The sequence below is a fragment of the Vidua macroura genome, chromosome 2, assembly GCF_024509145.1.
Source record: "Vidua macroura isolate BioBank_ID:100142 chromosome 2, ASM2450914v1, whole genome shotgun sequence".
Classification (NCBI taxonomy): Eukaryota; Metazoa; Chordata; class Aves; order Passeriformes; family Viduidae; genus Vidua; species Vidua macroura.
Window position 1 is genome coordinate 60,868,526 of NC_071572.1, and position 15,436 is coordinate 60,883,961.

A 15,436-nucleotide genomic window follows, 5' to 3' on the forward strand; every position below is an offset into this window, starting at 1 on the left:
GCGCGCGAGGAGTGGATACGGCTGGGGCGCGCATGCGCGGGGTATTGGGATCTGTGTGCGGATTGCACCGTGTGCGTGTTCCGCTGTGCGTGTGTTAAGGGCGTGTGTCCGTTACGTGCGTGTTACGCCGTGTGTGTGGCTGTGTTACGCCGTCTAGGCATTACGCCGTGTGCGTGTTTCACCGTGTTACGCCGTGTCCATGGGCTGTGCCGTGTGTGTTATACCGTGTGTGTTGTGGCATGTGCATATTTGTTACACCGTGCGTGTAACGCCACATGTGTGTTACAGCACGTGCGTGTGTTGCGCCGTGCATGTAATGCCATGTGCTCGTGTGTGACGTCAAGCGTGTGTGTGCACATGTTACAGCGTGCATGTTTTACACCGTGGCCACCCCAAAACCCAGTAGGGAGGGGATCATAACATTTTTTGTACAGACAAGCACTTTTCTCTCCTCACAGCTCTTTCTTCTCCAGTCCAACTTATTCATGTCAGCCTGGTCTTCCTGCTCTTTCCTGCCACATTATCCCTTTTTATTCATTCATGTATTTGCAGCCCTACATAGTTTCCTCATCTAACCCCCACTCTCCAAGCACAGTACCTCCCATTCTCCCATTAACTCCACGACTGGTTTCCCCCCTCTCTTTGCTTACAGCTCCTGGTCGCCAGCCACAGGTCTCCAGCCAGCCACCCAACCTCATTGTTACAGTTCTGATCATTTGTGGCTAAGCTTCCCTTAGTTTCCCTCCCTGAGGAAACTCACGGAGGGGTGAAAGGAGCGGAGCAGGGCAGGGCTGGCATGCCTTTGCCTGGAGCTGCTTCCCATCTTTATATATGCTACACTGTGTCTGCTTTAAAACCAGGCATAGGGTGGACATCGAGGTAATAATGGTGTTCTCTTATTTTCTTTTGTTTGGCTCTAGGTGAATGTTGTTACTCTGCAGCCTGATGGATAATCACACAGAGTCATTGAATCAATTAAAAAAGAAAAGACTTCTGCAATAATTGAGTCCAGCCTATGATGGATCATAACCTTGTCAACTATACCAGAGCACATCCAGGGTTTCCTTAAATATCTCCAGGGATGATGACTCTACCACTGAAACAGAGATTTTTGGAGTTTACTTAACAAAATGAATTAAGAATTTATATTTTAGCTTGTAGAGTTATGTATTGAATTTTAACCTTTTACTTAAGAAACCTCTGCCTGGTACAAAGGGCATAAGAAAATGCAAAATCCTGAAGCTTCTTGCATAAAGAACAATACCAGAGGAGGCAAAGAACCCAGATAAAGAAGCTACTCTGTCTCCAAGCCTATTAAGACTGACAGACCTACTCAGGTAAGCACCAAAGGAACAAAAGCACACACACAGAGAGGGAAAAGTTCAAAAGTTCAGTCATGAGGAAGACCACAATCTTCAGCCTCAGGGCCACTGAGAGACCCCCGTACGACCACCACAGCAAACCACGCGTGCCCAGAAGGGCGTGGACTTATTTAGCATGAGAGGCGAGGACAGGCGGGGCCAGGGGTTGAATATGCATGAAAAAGTTGTGCAATGTATTGCATATGGAACATCTTTGGGAATAAAGGTGTGGGTCAGACTGAGGCTCGGGGCACAAGTTTTGGAGAGCTATCTCACTTGTGCCAGGCGCTGACATACTTACCCACTTCATAACTACCCTAGGTTATGGAGTCTATTTATTTATTCCGTGTATCGCTTCACCACCTCACTTGGCAGACCCTTCCAATATCTAGTCACCCTTTCTGTGAAAAAAATTCCTCCTGATGTACAACCTAAACCTTCCCTGGCACAGCTTAAGACCCTGTCTTCTCATTCTATTGCTGGTTGCCTGGGAGAAGAGGCTAATCCCCACCTGGCTAAACCTCCTTTCAGGTAGTTAAAGAAGTAATGGTAAAAGTCACAAGCTTTTTAAGTAATGAAATAATTAGAGGTTGTACTGGTCAGAAGCCATTATTAGGTAAAAATAAAAGTTTAGGAAAAAAAAACAGGATACAGAAAACTAGATGGTAGGAAGTAGGTAAGGCCTCCCTCACCAAGTATGTCCTGTTTAAAAGTAGGTAGAACATCTGTGAAATTACAAATTCTGATGGCAAGTGATGATTGTTTCAGGTGTGATACTGCTGTAGTTTTAAGAATTCAGCTGTGATACATCCTTTTATGTATCTTCACATAAAAAGTCCTACTGTCCTGGAAATGTGCTGAGCTCTAGAAACGATAATCCAAAGACATGAAATGGCCAAAAGTATAAGTTTTCAAAAGAGTGCATAAAGAAAAAATAACAAAAAAACCCTACTTATTTGATTCCTTTTGAGATTCAAATATTTTAAGCTTTCTTTGTTTAGTATGAGCAGGATTAAAACTGTCTTTTACATGAGGAAGTCTTGTCATCAAGTGCTCCTGACCAATCACAATAACATCAGTTTATTTGTGTTAATTGTTTGCCTGAATTCTACCTTGGGTATGTAGCTGAAGTAGTTTTGAGTAGTGTCATGGTTTGACACTGGCGCAATGCCAGCGCCCCCATGAAAATACACCTTCCCAAATAAATGCTGTGAGATGTTATCAGGAACAGAGCAGAGCAGGCCCAAGCTTAATAACAAAGGAAAAAAACTTTATTAAACTACTACTACAGAAGACACACAGACTAAATCCAGGATGAAGACCTTTTAAAACACCCCTCCTCCTCCCAATTTCCAAAACACCCACCATGAAACATCACCCGGGATTCCTGATCAAATTACCACCCTTCAGATAATCAATACTCAATCTATCAAGGGAGAGAGAAGTCTCTCTTGCACCACAGACCCCTCAGGAAACACAGTTGCCACCTCCTGTGTTTCCATGTCACACATGGCAACTGCCCAGAGAAAATCTACCAGTGTGACACCCTCCTTTCCATGTCACAGTGCTCTCACCACCGTGCATGGACAGACTGCTCATAGGGCTGCTTTAAGGATGCTTTAGGACCCAAAGATACAACAGTTCAGCTTCTCATCTTGGGTCTACAGTCCCCCCCATTTTCCCCTGGGGCCAAGGGTCCAGGAACAGAGATCATCTTCTTTTTGAAGACAGAGGGCATCACCATTCCCTCCTCAGCTTTCCTCTGTTCTTGCCATTCCTGTGCTGTTAGTTGCTGAAGCAGGTCTCCTTGGGTCACCACTGCATCCCCCTAAAATGCAGTCTCTATTGCAGGAGAATTTGGTTCAGTCTATGGCTAACAAGAAAAGTCCAGCCAAAAGCTACTTCATCATCTCCTCCCACCTAAAAATTTCTTCTTCTAACGTCTCAGGTCCCGGACTGTCTCTCTTCCACTACAAATCGAGGAGGAATAATATTTTACAAAGCCCTCATTTCCTGGAAAGGGTTAAAAGTTCAGACTCCCTGGACGGCTGAAATCTCTGCTCAGCATTCTGGACTCCCATGCTGGGCATCATCCCCCCACTTTCTGCTTCTCCTCTGCTGGCAAATCTCCAGGTGCCATCAGGCCCTCTGTCTCTTTCTCTCTGGGGGTGGGAGGGGGGGAACAAAGGCATCTCCGCTTCTCTCCACCCTTCCATCCACAGGAGCTGGCTCAGTTCCAGACCCTCAGCCCCCTTGGCCTACCTACAAGGCCGCATGGCTTCCCCTCCCCCACCCAGCCCATGGCTGGGCAGGGGAGAGTCTGCACTCTCTGAAGACCAGAACCAAAGAGCAAGTTCTCCTGGGAGTTCTTGCTTTTAATCCCCTGTGTTCTCAGAGGCGTGTCCATACTTTCAGTGGTCACTCTGGGTGCCTATATCCAAACCTGACCACTGATTGGTTTGACACAACTTCCTGAAAAAAAATTCACTTCCATGTCAAACCACAACAAGTAGTCATTTAAGCTAATGCTAAAGATAACTGCTGCACCCCATTGGTTTGACTTTACTTGGCAGTCACCAACATTCATGGACAGTGAACTGTATAAATGAGTTAATCAGATAAGTAATCTTTTTTAAAATAAATTCAGGTTAGATTTAGTTGAGATAACTGCCATATGATCTGTGGCGCAGGTCACATAAATGTTCATGCTGATACAAGGAAACACAAAAAAAGAGAGCAGGATCATTTTCAATTGTAGTAATAGTATAGGAGCACGATTGCATAATGTTAGAGTGAATTTTAAAACACTGAAAATCTGTTTCAGTAGGAAAAAAATTACTTCTTACATAACTAATAAGAAAATTGTATGTTCTGCCCAATACTGAAAGACCTTTTCTCCTCCAAATTGCTTCACGAAACAGAAGTACTAGCATGCTAAACTCCTTTTTGGGGCTCTGAGCAAGCCAGACCAGAATGGCAGTATTAAATTTAAATTAGCCATTGCACATTGTCGCAGTGCACTGTCGTATCATGCTGGGCAGTGACAGCAGGGGCGCGACCTTCCCTCCGTGAGCTCTGCTATTCCCAGTTATCGCTTGGTCCGGCGCAGGAACAGATAACGACGACACGGGACTTGGGGTAAAACTGAATGGATTTATTAGGTCCACAACCTGGGACCCCAAGACAAAGCCCAGGGGGTCTGCAGAGGTTTTTACAGGGGGAGTGGTATAGGGCAACTAAACAATGAGGGCATGGCAGGGGAGGAATCTAGGGCAGGACTAACATTCTATAAACCTATCAGTGAGAGCAGGGGACGGGGATAATACAAAGCAACAAATGGAGTATCGAATACTACAAGATAGACAAGGAAAACTCTGGAAAAAGGGGTAGGGATAGGGAGGATTGACAACTTGGGAGGGAGGAAGTTAGGGAAGGGCTTGGGGAGATTGGTAACTCGGGAGGGGAGGAGATTAGGGAGGAGAATAGTGGGCAAACACAAACTTAAAGCAAAGACCACACCACAGCAGCACATATTTGTGAGCTGCCACTTCTGACCAAAGTCTCCATTGATATTGGTTGTATCATTTGAAGCACTATACAAGTATGTTATGGCTGTTACCTTCTAGATGTGTGTATATTTGCATAGGAGCTATCCTGAAATGAAATGAAGGTAAGAACTTGTTTATAAAGTGGACTTACTGAGGTCTGCTGGATGGTGGTTTTTATGTGGAGACTTATTCTTAAGTGCTTTCTACGTAATGGAAAGAAAATAGACTTAATAGTTTTCAAAACCCAGTAGTAATACTAGAAACACTTTCTTAAAAATAAAAAATAGTTTACATTACTACTTACTTGGAAATGTCAAAAATTATCTTTTGTTGTAGAGTGCAGAAATCCCTAAAACTGTTCTTCCTGCACAGTAGCCTCTGAAGTGTACATATATATTTTAAGTAATCCTCTTAATTATTCAAGTCTTATTCACAGTATGCTTTCGAGTATGTCTATAGAACATTTAACAGAGATTATATATACTGTATTAGTGTTGAACATATCATCTGTATTCTGATAAATTATTCTTAAAGGAATTTTGTGTGTTAGTGTTGCTTTTTTCTCTGTCTTCAAAAGTTAGTTGTATCTTAAATACAGGATTTTCTTTCACATATTAGTGAAAGGGTAGTAATAGTAGTAGGTAGTAATAATAATAGGGTATAAAATAACTTTTTCTGTTTGCTTCTGGAAATGGACTTTATGTCTCTTTCCCAAGGTGAAAGTTGATATGCCTTAATTTTCTGAGAGTACTGTTAGTGTGACAGTGTACTTCTGCAGGTTTCCTGCTATGAAAAATTTATTTGCCAGAGAATACTTAAAGTCTGAAATGCTTCCATGATTCTTTTTATTGCTACATTTCTCTTCCAAGCCTTACAGCCCTGTTGTTGGGATAACCTGAGTGTAAGACCTAAATGGACATCAGGTTCATCCCACAGAGTTAGTTTTGTAGATTTGTATCCAGAAGTATCTATTCACGAAAACTCTATGAACCCCAAGATACTTCTGTCCGCAGGGTTCACAGAAACACAGAACCACTAGGTTGGAAGAGACCTTCAAGATCGAGTCCAACCCATGCCCTAACACCTCAACTAAACCATCGCATCAAGTGCCACATCCAGTCTTTTTTAAATACATCCAGGGATGGTGACTCCACCATCTCCCCCAGCAGACCATTCCAGTACTTTATCACTCTTTCTGTAAAAAACTTTCTCCTAATATCCAACCTATATCTCCCTTGATGTAGCTTGAGACTGTGTCCTCTGGTTCTGTGGGTTGCTGCCTGGAGAAAGAGACCAACCCCCACCTCACTACAACCACCTTTCAGGAAGTTGTAGAGAGTGATAAGGTCACCTCTGAGTCTCCTTTTCTCCAGGCTAAACAACCCCAGCTCCATCAGTCATTTCTCTCAGGGCTTGTGTTCCAAGCCCTATACCAGCCTTGTTGCCCTCCTCTGGACGCGCTCAAGTGTCTCAACGTCTTTCCCAAACTGAGGGGCCCAGAACTGGAACACAGCACTCAAGGTGTGGCCTCACCAGTGCCAAGTACAGGGGAAGAATGACCTCCCTGCTCCTGCTGGCCACACTATTCCTGATACAGGCCAGGATGCCGTTGGCCTTCTTGGCCACCAGGGCACACTGATGGCTCATGTTCAGTCAGCTGTACCCCCAGGTCCCTTTCTGCTTTGGCACTGTCCAGCCACACCATCTCCAGCCTGTAACATTGCAGGGGGTTATTGGTCAAAATGCAGGACTCGGCACTTGGACGTATTAAACTTCATCTTATTGGACTTTGCCCATCCATCCAACCGTTCCAGGTTTCTCTGCAGAGCCCTCCTACCTTCCAACAGATTGACACATGCTCCCAGCTTAGTGTCATCTGCAAATTTACTAATGAAAGACTTGATACCCTCATCCATGTTGTCAATAAAAATATTGAACAGAACTGGCCCCAGCACAGAACCCTGAGAAACACCACTGGTGAGCAGCCACCAGCTGGATGCAGCACTGTTCATCACCACTCTCTGGGCCCAGCCATCCAGCCAGTTCCTAACCCAGCAGAGTACTCCTGTCCAAGCCGTGGGCTGCCAGCTTTTCCAGGCATGTGCTGTGGGAGACAGTGTCAAAGGCCTTGCTGAAGTCTAAATAGACAACATCCACAGCCTTTCCTGCATCCACCAGGCAGGTGACCTGGTCACAAAAGGAGACAACGTTGGTCAAACACGACCTCCCCCTCCTAAACCCATGCTGACATGGGGTCTGATACACTGGCCATCCTGTAAGTGCTGTGTGATGACGCTCAGTATAAACTGTTTTATAACCTTACTGGGTACTGAGGTCAGGCTGACTGGTCTATAATGATCAGGATCCTCATTCCCACCCTTTTTGTGAATGGGTGTCACATTGGCCAGCTTCCAGTCATCTGGAACCTCACCAGTGAGCCAGGACTGTTGGTAAATGATGGAGAGTGGCTTTGCAGGCTCATCTGCCAGCTCCCTCATCACCATGGGATGGATCCCATCTGGTCCCATAGATTTATGAACATCCAAGTGGCTCAGCAGTTCTCTGACTGCCTCCTCCTGGATAACAGGGGGACCATTCTGCTCCCTGACACCATCTACCAACCCAGGAGGGCAGTTGTCCTGAGGACAAGCCATCTTCCCAGTAAAGACTGAGCCAAAGAAAGTATCAAGCACTTCTGCCTTCTCATCTGCAGTTAGTAAGTTTCCTCCTGCATCCAGTAGAGAACAGAGGTTGGTCTTACCCTTCCTTTTGCCATTAATATATTTGTAAAAACATTTTTTATTATTCTTTACAAAAGTTGCCAAATTAAGTTCGAACTGAGCTTTGGCCTCCCTATTTTTTTCCTACATGCCCTAGCAACCCCCTTAAATACTTCCTGAGAGACCTGACCCTCCTTCCAAAGATGATACATCCTCTTTTTATTCCTAAGTACCTGCTGTTCTGAAGAACTGGGAGGCAGAGGTAGGGAATAACCAAGTCCTACAAGCAGTGTGTGTCAGACCTCTGGGGACACATGAATTCAGGCTGAGTAAGCAATACTAGTGACCAACATGCAACTTAACTCCCACCCTAAATTACAGTAATGCAGCATCCCAGCTCCTCCCTTGAGGTTAGCTTTTTACAAATTAAAGTTAACAATGTCTGTGATGATATTAAAAAGTTGTCAGACCAAATTTACATTGCATTTTCCCTATTTCACTGGGATCTTTTTTCTTTTTATGGTTCTGATTCAAAGAATGGTGATTTTCATAGGTGTTCTATCAGATCTTCAATATGAGGAAACCCAGACAGCCATTGTGTTTGCAGCACTGGACTTTGATGTGAAGATCTGCCCAAAAACCATGGTTTTGTGCACAGGTTGTCTGTATTTTTACCTGTTCTACTTCTTATTCTTTTTACTCAGCTGTGTATTCTGGCTTACAGTTACTTCCCTGCTGTAGAGGGAAGCAGCTTTCTAAATTCCATGCAGCTGTTCTTAGTCTGGGCTTCCGCCTGAGCTGCTGCAGCTTCTGAAGTTCCAGCCAGCACAAGATCACAGACTCCCCACCCCGTGCTGTGCTGCAGGTATACGGTTATACCACCATGAAGGAGTTGGGAGAGTCTGACTCCTCTTTTCCCTATTTGATTGCCCCTGCACAGGGTTGTCTTTATTTGTCCCTACAAGTCTTGCTAATCCCCAGTGTTAACTTCAACCTCTTAAAGTACATGGACTTTGCCCAAAGTTTCACTGAAAACTGCACAGTGACAATAATGCTAGTTTCTGGTTTGCAAATGCAGCACCAGATTGCTTTTCTGTTGCTGTTGTCACCCTACAACAATACTGTAAGTTTAAACTTTCATTTGCAAGGTGTTCCAGGATCAATATAATTTCTAATACTTGCATTAGGATTATATAATCTTTAATATTCACTTCCTTCCTCAGTATTTATAGCATACCCAGCCTTGTAAAAATAATGAGTCAAAATCATGAGCAAGTAATTTGTTGGTGAGTTGATTTGAATTTTAAAGCAATAGATGGTCTGTTAATGGGTTAAAAGTGCAACTTGAAAGAGAGAATGCAAGATTCCCTAAAATACAGTGCAAATCGGCTCCCAGTGTGACAGAATTCTGCTAATCGCTGATCTGGGATATGTTCTTTGAATGGTAGAAGCTTGTTAGAGATACTCAACGTTTGTATAACATGTATGTGGTCGTAGATAAGGACTCAAGTGGCTCAGTGGAGCAATAACTTCAATACTTTGCTTCTTTCCTTAGCTTCCTGTTCTGAGCAAGCAAATTTATATGTTCTCTGCCAATACAGGAAGCCACAAAGAGGATGAAGGTTTTCATCTGCCTCCCAAGATTGCAGAGGGTTCCAGGTTTAATTCCTTCTTTGATATGTTGCAAAATGTCACAAGTGATTTTTTTCATTAGCTGAGGTTATGTTGTTGCGTTTTTGCCTCAGTGTAGCAAAGGGTTTAAATAGATGCATAACTCGATACATAGTGGCATATTGATGCATTTTTAATGATTGCTGACTTAAGATACCTTCAGCTCAAAAGCTGTTAGAATTTGTAAAACAAAAGCATTTGATGAATAGAATATGTATTATTTACAATAGGGAGGGAAATATCTATTGATTGGCAACACAAAGCTATCTTTAGTAAAAGTAGTTGAAATATCTTTGCGAATTTAAATACAAATAGTCCTGGGTGACAATCTGTCTGACAAGGCTGTGTATAAAAAGCTCCTCTACAAGCTGCCAGCACCTAGACATTGTTGAGGCTTCTGCTTTTCTCTTAGCCAAGAGGCAAAATGTGATGGGAAAGTGTTTAAGGAGGAAGAAAGATTTGCAGTGGTCTGAGGGAAGAAGAATGACATTAAAATAGAGATGCTCTTGTCAGGAAAATGAATCGAGTCACTGAATATCCTATTAGGATAAGTGCAAACTCCATTGATTAAGCCACTGGGAAACAAAAAAAGGCCAAGAAATAATTTAGCTTATATTAGAATCTAGTCTATTTCTCTCTTATGCAAGACATGGAAGATACTTTAAGCTATCCTTAAATTCCCTAAAATTTGAAGTTATGTACAGTGTTACATTCATCTTAGTATCAAAAATATAGTGGATTTTTTCTACTTCTTTCTCAATTGCTGGCAGACTGAAACAAATGCAGTTTTCCCCTTGATTTTCCAATTATACTTTTAAAATTACTAGTGTAAGTCTCTGGGAAGCTGGAAATTCACTGTTTACCTCATAAAAGCAGCAGCTGTAGTAGCTGTCCCTGGTTCCCATATAGTACCAAGCTGAAACACCCCTCTTCTACCCATGAAAGACTGTCCTGAAGAAAAGGGATTATTGCAGAGCCTGTATCAATCAGGTTGTAGTAATGCAAGGAGAGATGCAGTTAATAACCCAGTGAGAACTACAGCAAGACTGCTCCACTCATTTCCTATGAGCTCCTAAAGAGCTGAGAAACACAGCTTTGTCCTGGTGACCTGAGCTGCATACAAATCATTTCTCTGGGAAAGTCATAGCTCTTACTTGGGCCATCTCACAGCTGAGGCTTCCAAGCTTACTTTCTTCTCTCTTCCATTGTCTTTGAGGACAAAAATAACTGTGGTGAGACAGAATATTCTATTAGCACCCAGAAACTGTGATTAATTAGACAACAGTGTGTTGAGATTCATATTACTTAAGCCAATGGGGAATCTGAAATTGTTGGGTTGTAGAGAACATAACAAAAAGTAGTAGCGATTGATGGTAATTTCTTTCCCTTTCTGAAAGGAGGATCAGATTTTCTTTAAATGTATATAATTGAGCAAACTCTTAAAAAGAATACTCAGCAGCATGCTTTTATAAAATTAATCATGGAATCCCAGAATGGTTTTGGTTGGAAGGGGCCTAAAAGATGTCCTGGTTACAGCCCCCTACAGGGGCAGGGACACCTTCCACTAGGGTTGCTACAAGCCCCCTCCAGCTTGGCCTTGAGCACTGCTAGGGATGGGGCAACCACAGCTTCTCTGGGCAACCTGTGCCAGGGCCTCACCACCCTACATAAAATGCCTAGCTATTATATATCATTTGTTATAGATGGATAATGAGATGATTGGCTCTCACAATTAAGGGATGACTATCGTGTGAATATTAAGAAAAGCTTTAGTGATGTATAGTTGTTATTGTAGTTTAGATGTCCTCTGTTCTCCCCATAGTTCCCTTTCCCCCCCTCTGTATTATTGCCATCAGACAGCCTGGGTTGTCTAGGACAGGTAAAAAGAAGGTGTGCACATGTGCCCCTTCCATGGGGCAGTTGGGAATGGAAAAGCTTGTTGCTAAAGGGGCACAGCATGACAACACCTGACCCTCCAATCAAGTTACAAGAAAGGAGTCTCCACCAATAAACGGCAAAGGAGAGCTGCCTAACAGACTCTGGGAGGGGCCATGTAGGAGGAGGGGTTGGGGAAGTCAGTCTAGGGTTGCCATGGGAAACAGCAGTTGTATGAGTTCTCCACCGCCTTTTGTAAGAGAATTGTACCCTCCCCCTGTCCTGTCAGTTATTGTTCAAGTCTGCCCCTTAGCCTAGAATCTTCTCTGTTCCACGTTTTCCCTTTGGTTCTTCCACCAAGAACACTCCTTTCCCTTTTCCCCACTGGTTAATGTTATATTTCCCCTCCCTTTAGCCTTCTCCCGATTGTACCCTCGAATGCTAAACCCTCCTACCCCTACGCAGTAAAAGAATCCTCACCCCGCCCTTCGGGGCTCTCGGAATCTGCCTCCCTTCTGCTTCGTTGTCTCCCTGTTTGCCCCTTCTGCGACCCTTCAATAAACGAGCAGGATTTCAGCAGCCCGAGTGTCCCTCCCGTTCTTCTGGTGGACCCTCAGATGTACCAGCTATCCGAGCTTCGTGCCGAGTGGCTAAAAGCCCCCACGGCTCGGCTACTGGCTGCCCGAACAGGGACGGACACCAGCGAGTCCATTCCTTGACCGTCTCCTGGAGATTGCCTGCTCTGTGACCAGCCTTCTCCAGGATTGCAAGCGGCGTTCGGGACCAGTTCCAGGGACAGTCGCCCTTTCAGTTCGGAAGGCTTCTGTCTCCTGGGTTCTGCTGATAACCGACGGACTTTCAAGCTGCGCGGCAGCGGCAACGCCCTCGGACCAGCAGAAGTTCCACCAGACCCCTCTTCGATGTCCCCGTTTTATGCCTGTGTCCTTCAGAGGTATGCTTATCTCGCTTTTTCTTACGCCTGACTAGGCTTCAACTCCCTTTTTTGTTTTTTTGGGTTTTTTTTCCTTTTCGAAGAGGGTGATTTAGCTGTGAGACCTGATATAATGGGCAACCGCCTGTCTCCAGCTCAACGGGAGTTTTATATCCAAATTAAGTCCCACCTTGTTTTAGGGAACATTTCTTTTAATAAGAGAGATTTAAAGCCTTTTGTTAAATTTATTTTTGAACATTTTCCTGCTACTACATGGGAAGATGTTTTGATGCCGGATTTCTGGGGAAGAGTTGGGAGAAAGATTTACGATTTACAAGTTCAGGGGAGGATTTCAGTCGGTCGTTTTTTTCCGCTTTTTCATTCCATTCTTAATTTGTTAAAAAAGAAGGGAGAGAGTTGGGTCCCCAGTTCACCTACCTCGTGTTCCTCCCCCCGCAATCCTATTCCCTCTTCCCCTAAGGGCGGATCGGGAGACAGATCCTGCCATACATTGGCACAGAGCTGCTGCCGCCTCTCTGCTGCTTCCCGATCCTCCCTGTCCCATTCGTGTGTTGGGACTGGCCACCCCAACACACGTCATTCCTGTTCCCTCCACCCCAGAGACCCTAATCCTAGTTTGAAACCCTGTTGCTCTTTAGAGGACTTAACTGAACAAATAGGACAAAATGGCGCCTGCCTCATGGCGGAAAAAGACCAGCCCCAAGATGGCGCCCCTCCTTCTCCTTCACTCCAGAAAATTCCTGCCATCTCGCCCCCGCCTCCTCCCCCCCCTCCGTCGAGTGCCGCCCCTGCGTCGGGACCGTCCCCTCCTTCCCTCTGACCACACCCCTGGGTGGGCCCCCTGTGGCTGGGACCAGCCCCCAAGTGGGCCCAGCCCCCGTGGGTGGGAACCCCCCACCAGAAAGTCACACCCCGGTGGGTGGGTCGGGACACGCCTCCTCCTCTTCTGCCACTGCCAGTTCCCACTCTACCGGAACCAGGAAGAAGCCTGGCCGGAAGCAGGCCATCCTGGCCTGTCAGAAGCACGGTCTCCGGGACCCACCGGCCAGGGGGAGGCACCGTGCCCTAACCCAGCCTGCTTCATCCTCGGAAGAGGATGAGGAGAGTGGCAGCCCCCAGCATTCCAACAAGTCGGGGGGGGGGGTTGGGCAAAGATCAGAGAGGAGGCAATTAAGGATGGGGATTTGGAATTGGCACGGGACTTGGGCAGCTTTGCGGCACCGGTCATCCTCCGGCGGGGGAGGGAGCCAAAGTGGGAGCAAATTCCATACGCTGAGGTGAAGGAGTTAAGGAAGGCTGCCAAAGATTACGGCAGAAACTCGCCTTTCTTTAAAAATGTGCTGGACTTAACATTTGCTGGACGTTTGCTAGTCCCCCATGATTTAAAGTATATTGCTAAGGCACTGTTTTCTCCCACCGAATGCGACCTCTGGGAGATTCATTGGAAAAAACTGTTGAAACCACTCCTGCGCAAGTATGATCTCGCAGAGGTGGTGGGAGTGGGGGATGAGGCAATGGAAGCCCTTGCTGGAGAAGGGGAGTTCAGCAGTCCGGAGGACCAAATTCTACTAGCACAGGAGCTGCTTCAGGACATAGCAGCAGCGGGAAAGGAGGCACTCCTGAAGATACCGGATGGTAAGACCCCCCTCCAAAACTTTTCTTCTATCATGCAAGGGCCTGAGGAGACTTTTATTACTTTTGTTGATAGACTGAAAGAGGCCATTGAGAGACAAATAGACAACGCAGAAGCTCGTGCAGAGCTTCTACGAAAGATGGCCATTTCTAATTCTAATTCGGAAACAAAAAAGATTCTCCGTGCACTACCTCAGGACCCTGAGCCCATCATCTCTCAGATGGTGGAGGCTTGCACAAAGGCAATGTCAATGGAGCACACGGTGGCCCTGGCTGTCAGCAAAGGGGTGGGAGAGGCCATGATAAACTTACAAAATACGCGCTGTTTTAACTGTGGTCAGCTGGGTCACATCCAGGTGAACTGTCCCCACTGGCCACAGATTCAACAACCTATCTTGCCCCCCCCAAGACCATATCCTAGGAACCCATTTTATCAAGATCACCAGTTTCATCTACAGCGACAAGGGTACCAGCCAGCGGGAAACTGGCGGCGGAGCGCGAGGAGGGGCCGCGCGACGACACCAAGTGGCCCTTCTCAGCATCCCAGCCTTCCGACCATCAGGGAGGACGAGTGGCCGCGCGGCCAAGTCCAGCAGTTCAGCGCAGCCACGAGGACGGACTCCGCCTCTTCCACCGGACAGGTACCCTAAATCAGGGCAATCGTCGGGTCCTCCGCAGCAGCGTCACCATCTCTCTCCAGGATGAGTACCTGACGAGAGTTCCTGCTGGGTTCCTGGGCCCCCTCCACGACTGTCGGGACACCACCGTGCTCATCTTAGAAGACTCTTTCAACATGCCGAATGAAATCACCATCTTACCTGAGGTAGTGTGTTTTCCACCAGGAGAGGAGATCACCGTCTCTGTCATTTGTAACCACCCGCCATTTACTTTAAGGAAAGGAGATCCTTTTGCTTTGCTTTACGTACTGGACACCCACGATGACCCGGACACAGAGAGACATGTTTTCTTCACCCAAAATGTATGTAAAGAAAGACCATTAATTGATGCCAAACTTTCTTTCCAGGGAAAGTCGGTGCAGATGCGGCTCATGGCAGACACAGGAGCTGATGTGACCATCATCCCCCAGGCGAGGTGGCCCAGCGACTGGGAGCTTGTGCCCCCTTGCGGCAGGATCTCTGGTGTGGGCGGAGCGGTCCACTCTCTGAGGAGTAGGCATCTTGTGTGCGTGGAAGGTCCGGAAGGACAATTGGCAACGGTGAGACCTTTTGTTGTCTCTTCAAACATACTATTATTAGGAAGGGATGTTTTATCCCAATGGGGAGCCCGCCTCGACATCCCTAGCCCTTCGTGGGATTTTTAGTGTGGGCCACTGCAGAGCGCACTTCCCCACCCTTGACCTGGAAAACCAACACACCGGTCTGGGTGGATCAGTGGCCCCTTCCATCAGAAAAATTGAGTGCGCTTCATAAATTAATAGACGAGCAAGTGAAACTTGGGCATTTAACACCTTCTACCAGCCCTTGGAATACCCCTGTCTTTGTAATTAGAAAACCTGGCACAGACAGGTGGCGCCTGCTCCAAGACCTGCGAAGGGTTAATGATGTGATAGAAGATATGGGTCCCATTCAACCAGGCCTTCCGTCACCTTCTATGCTCCCCAGAGACTGGCAGCTAGCAGTGATAGACATCAAAGACTGCTTTTTTAACATTCCGCTC

The 15,436-nt window shown here is 46.0% G+C and overlaps 1 protein-coding gene across 1 annotated transcript; it reads left to right on the top strand.

The window, feature by feature from the left end:
* The first annotated feature begins 13,039 nt into the window (after positions 1–13,039).
* LOC128804073 (uncharacterized) lies at positions 13,040–15,152 on the top strand. Its single transcript, XM_053971518.1, has 3 exons — positions 13,040–13,762; positions 14,218–14,582; positions 14,784–15,152. Exons 1-3 carry the CDS (start codon positions 13,642–13,644, stop codon positions 15,078–15,080), a joined length of 783 nt encoding a protein of 260 aa, XP_053827493.1. The 5' UTR covers positions 13,040–13,641; the 3' UTR covers positions 15,081–15,152.
* Positions 15,153–15,436: the final 284 nt, after the last annotated feature.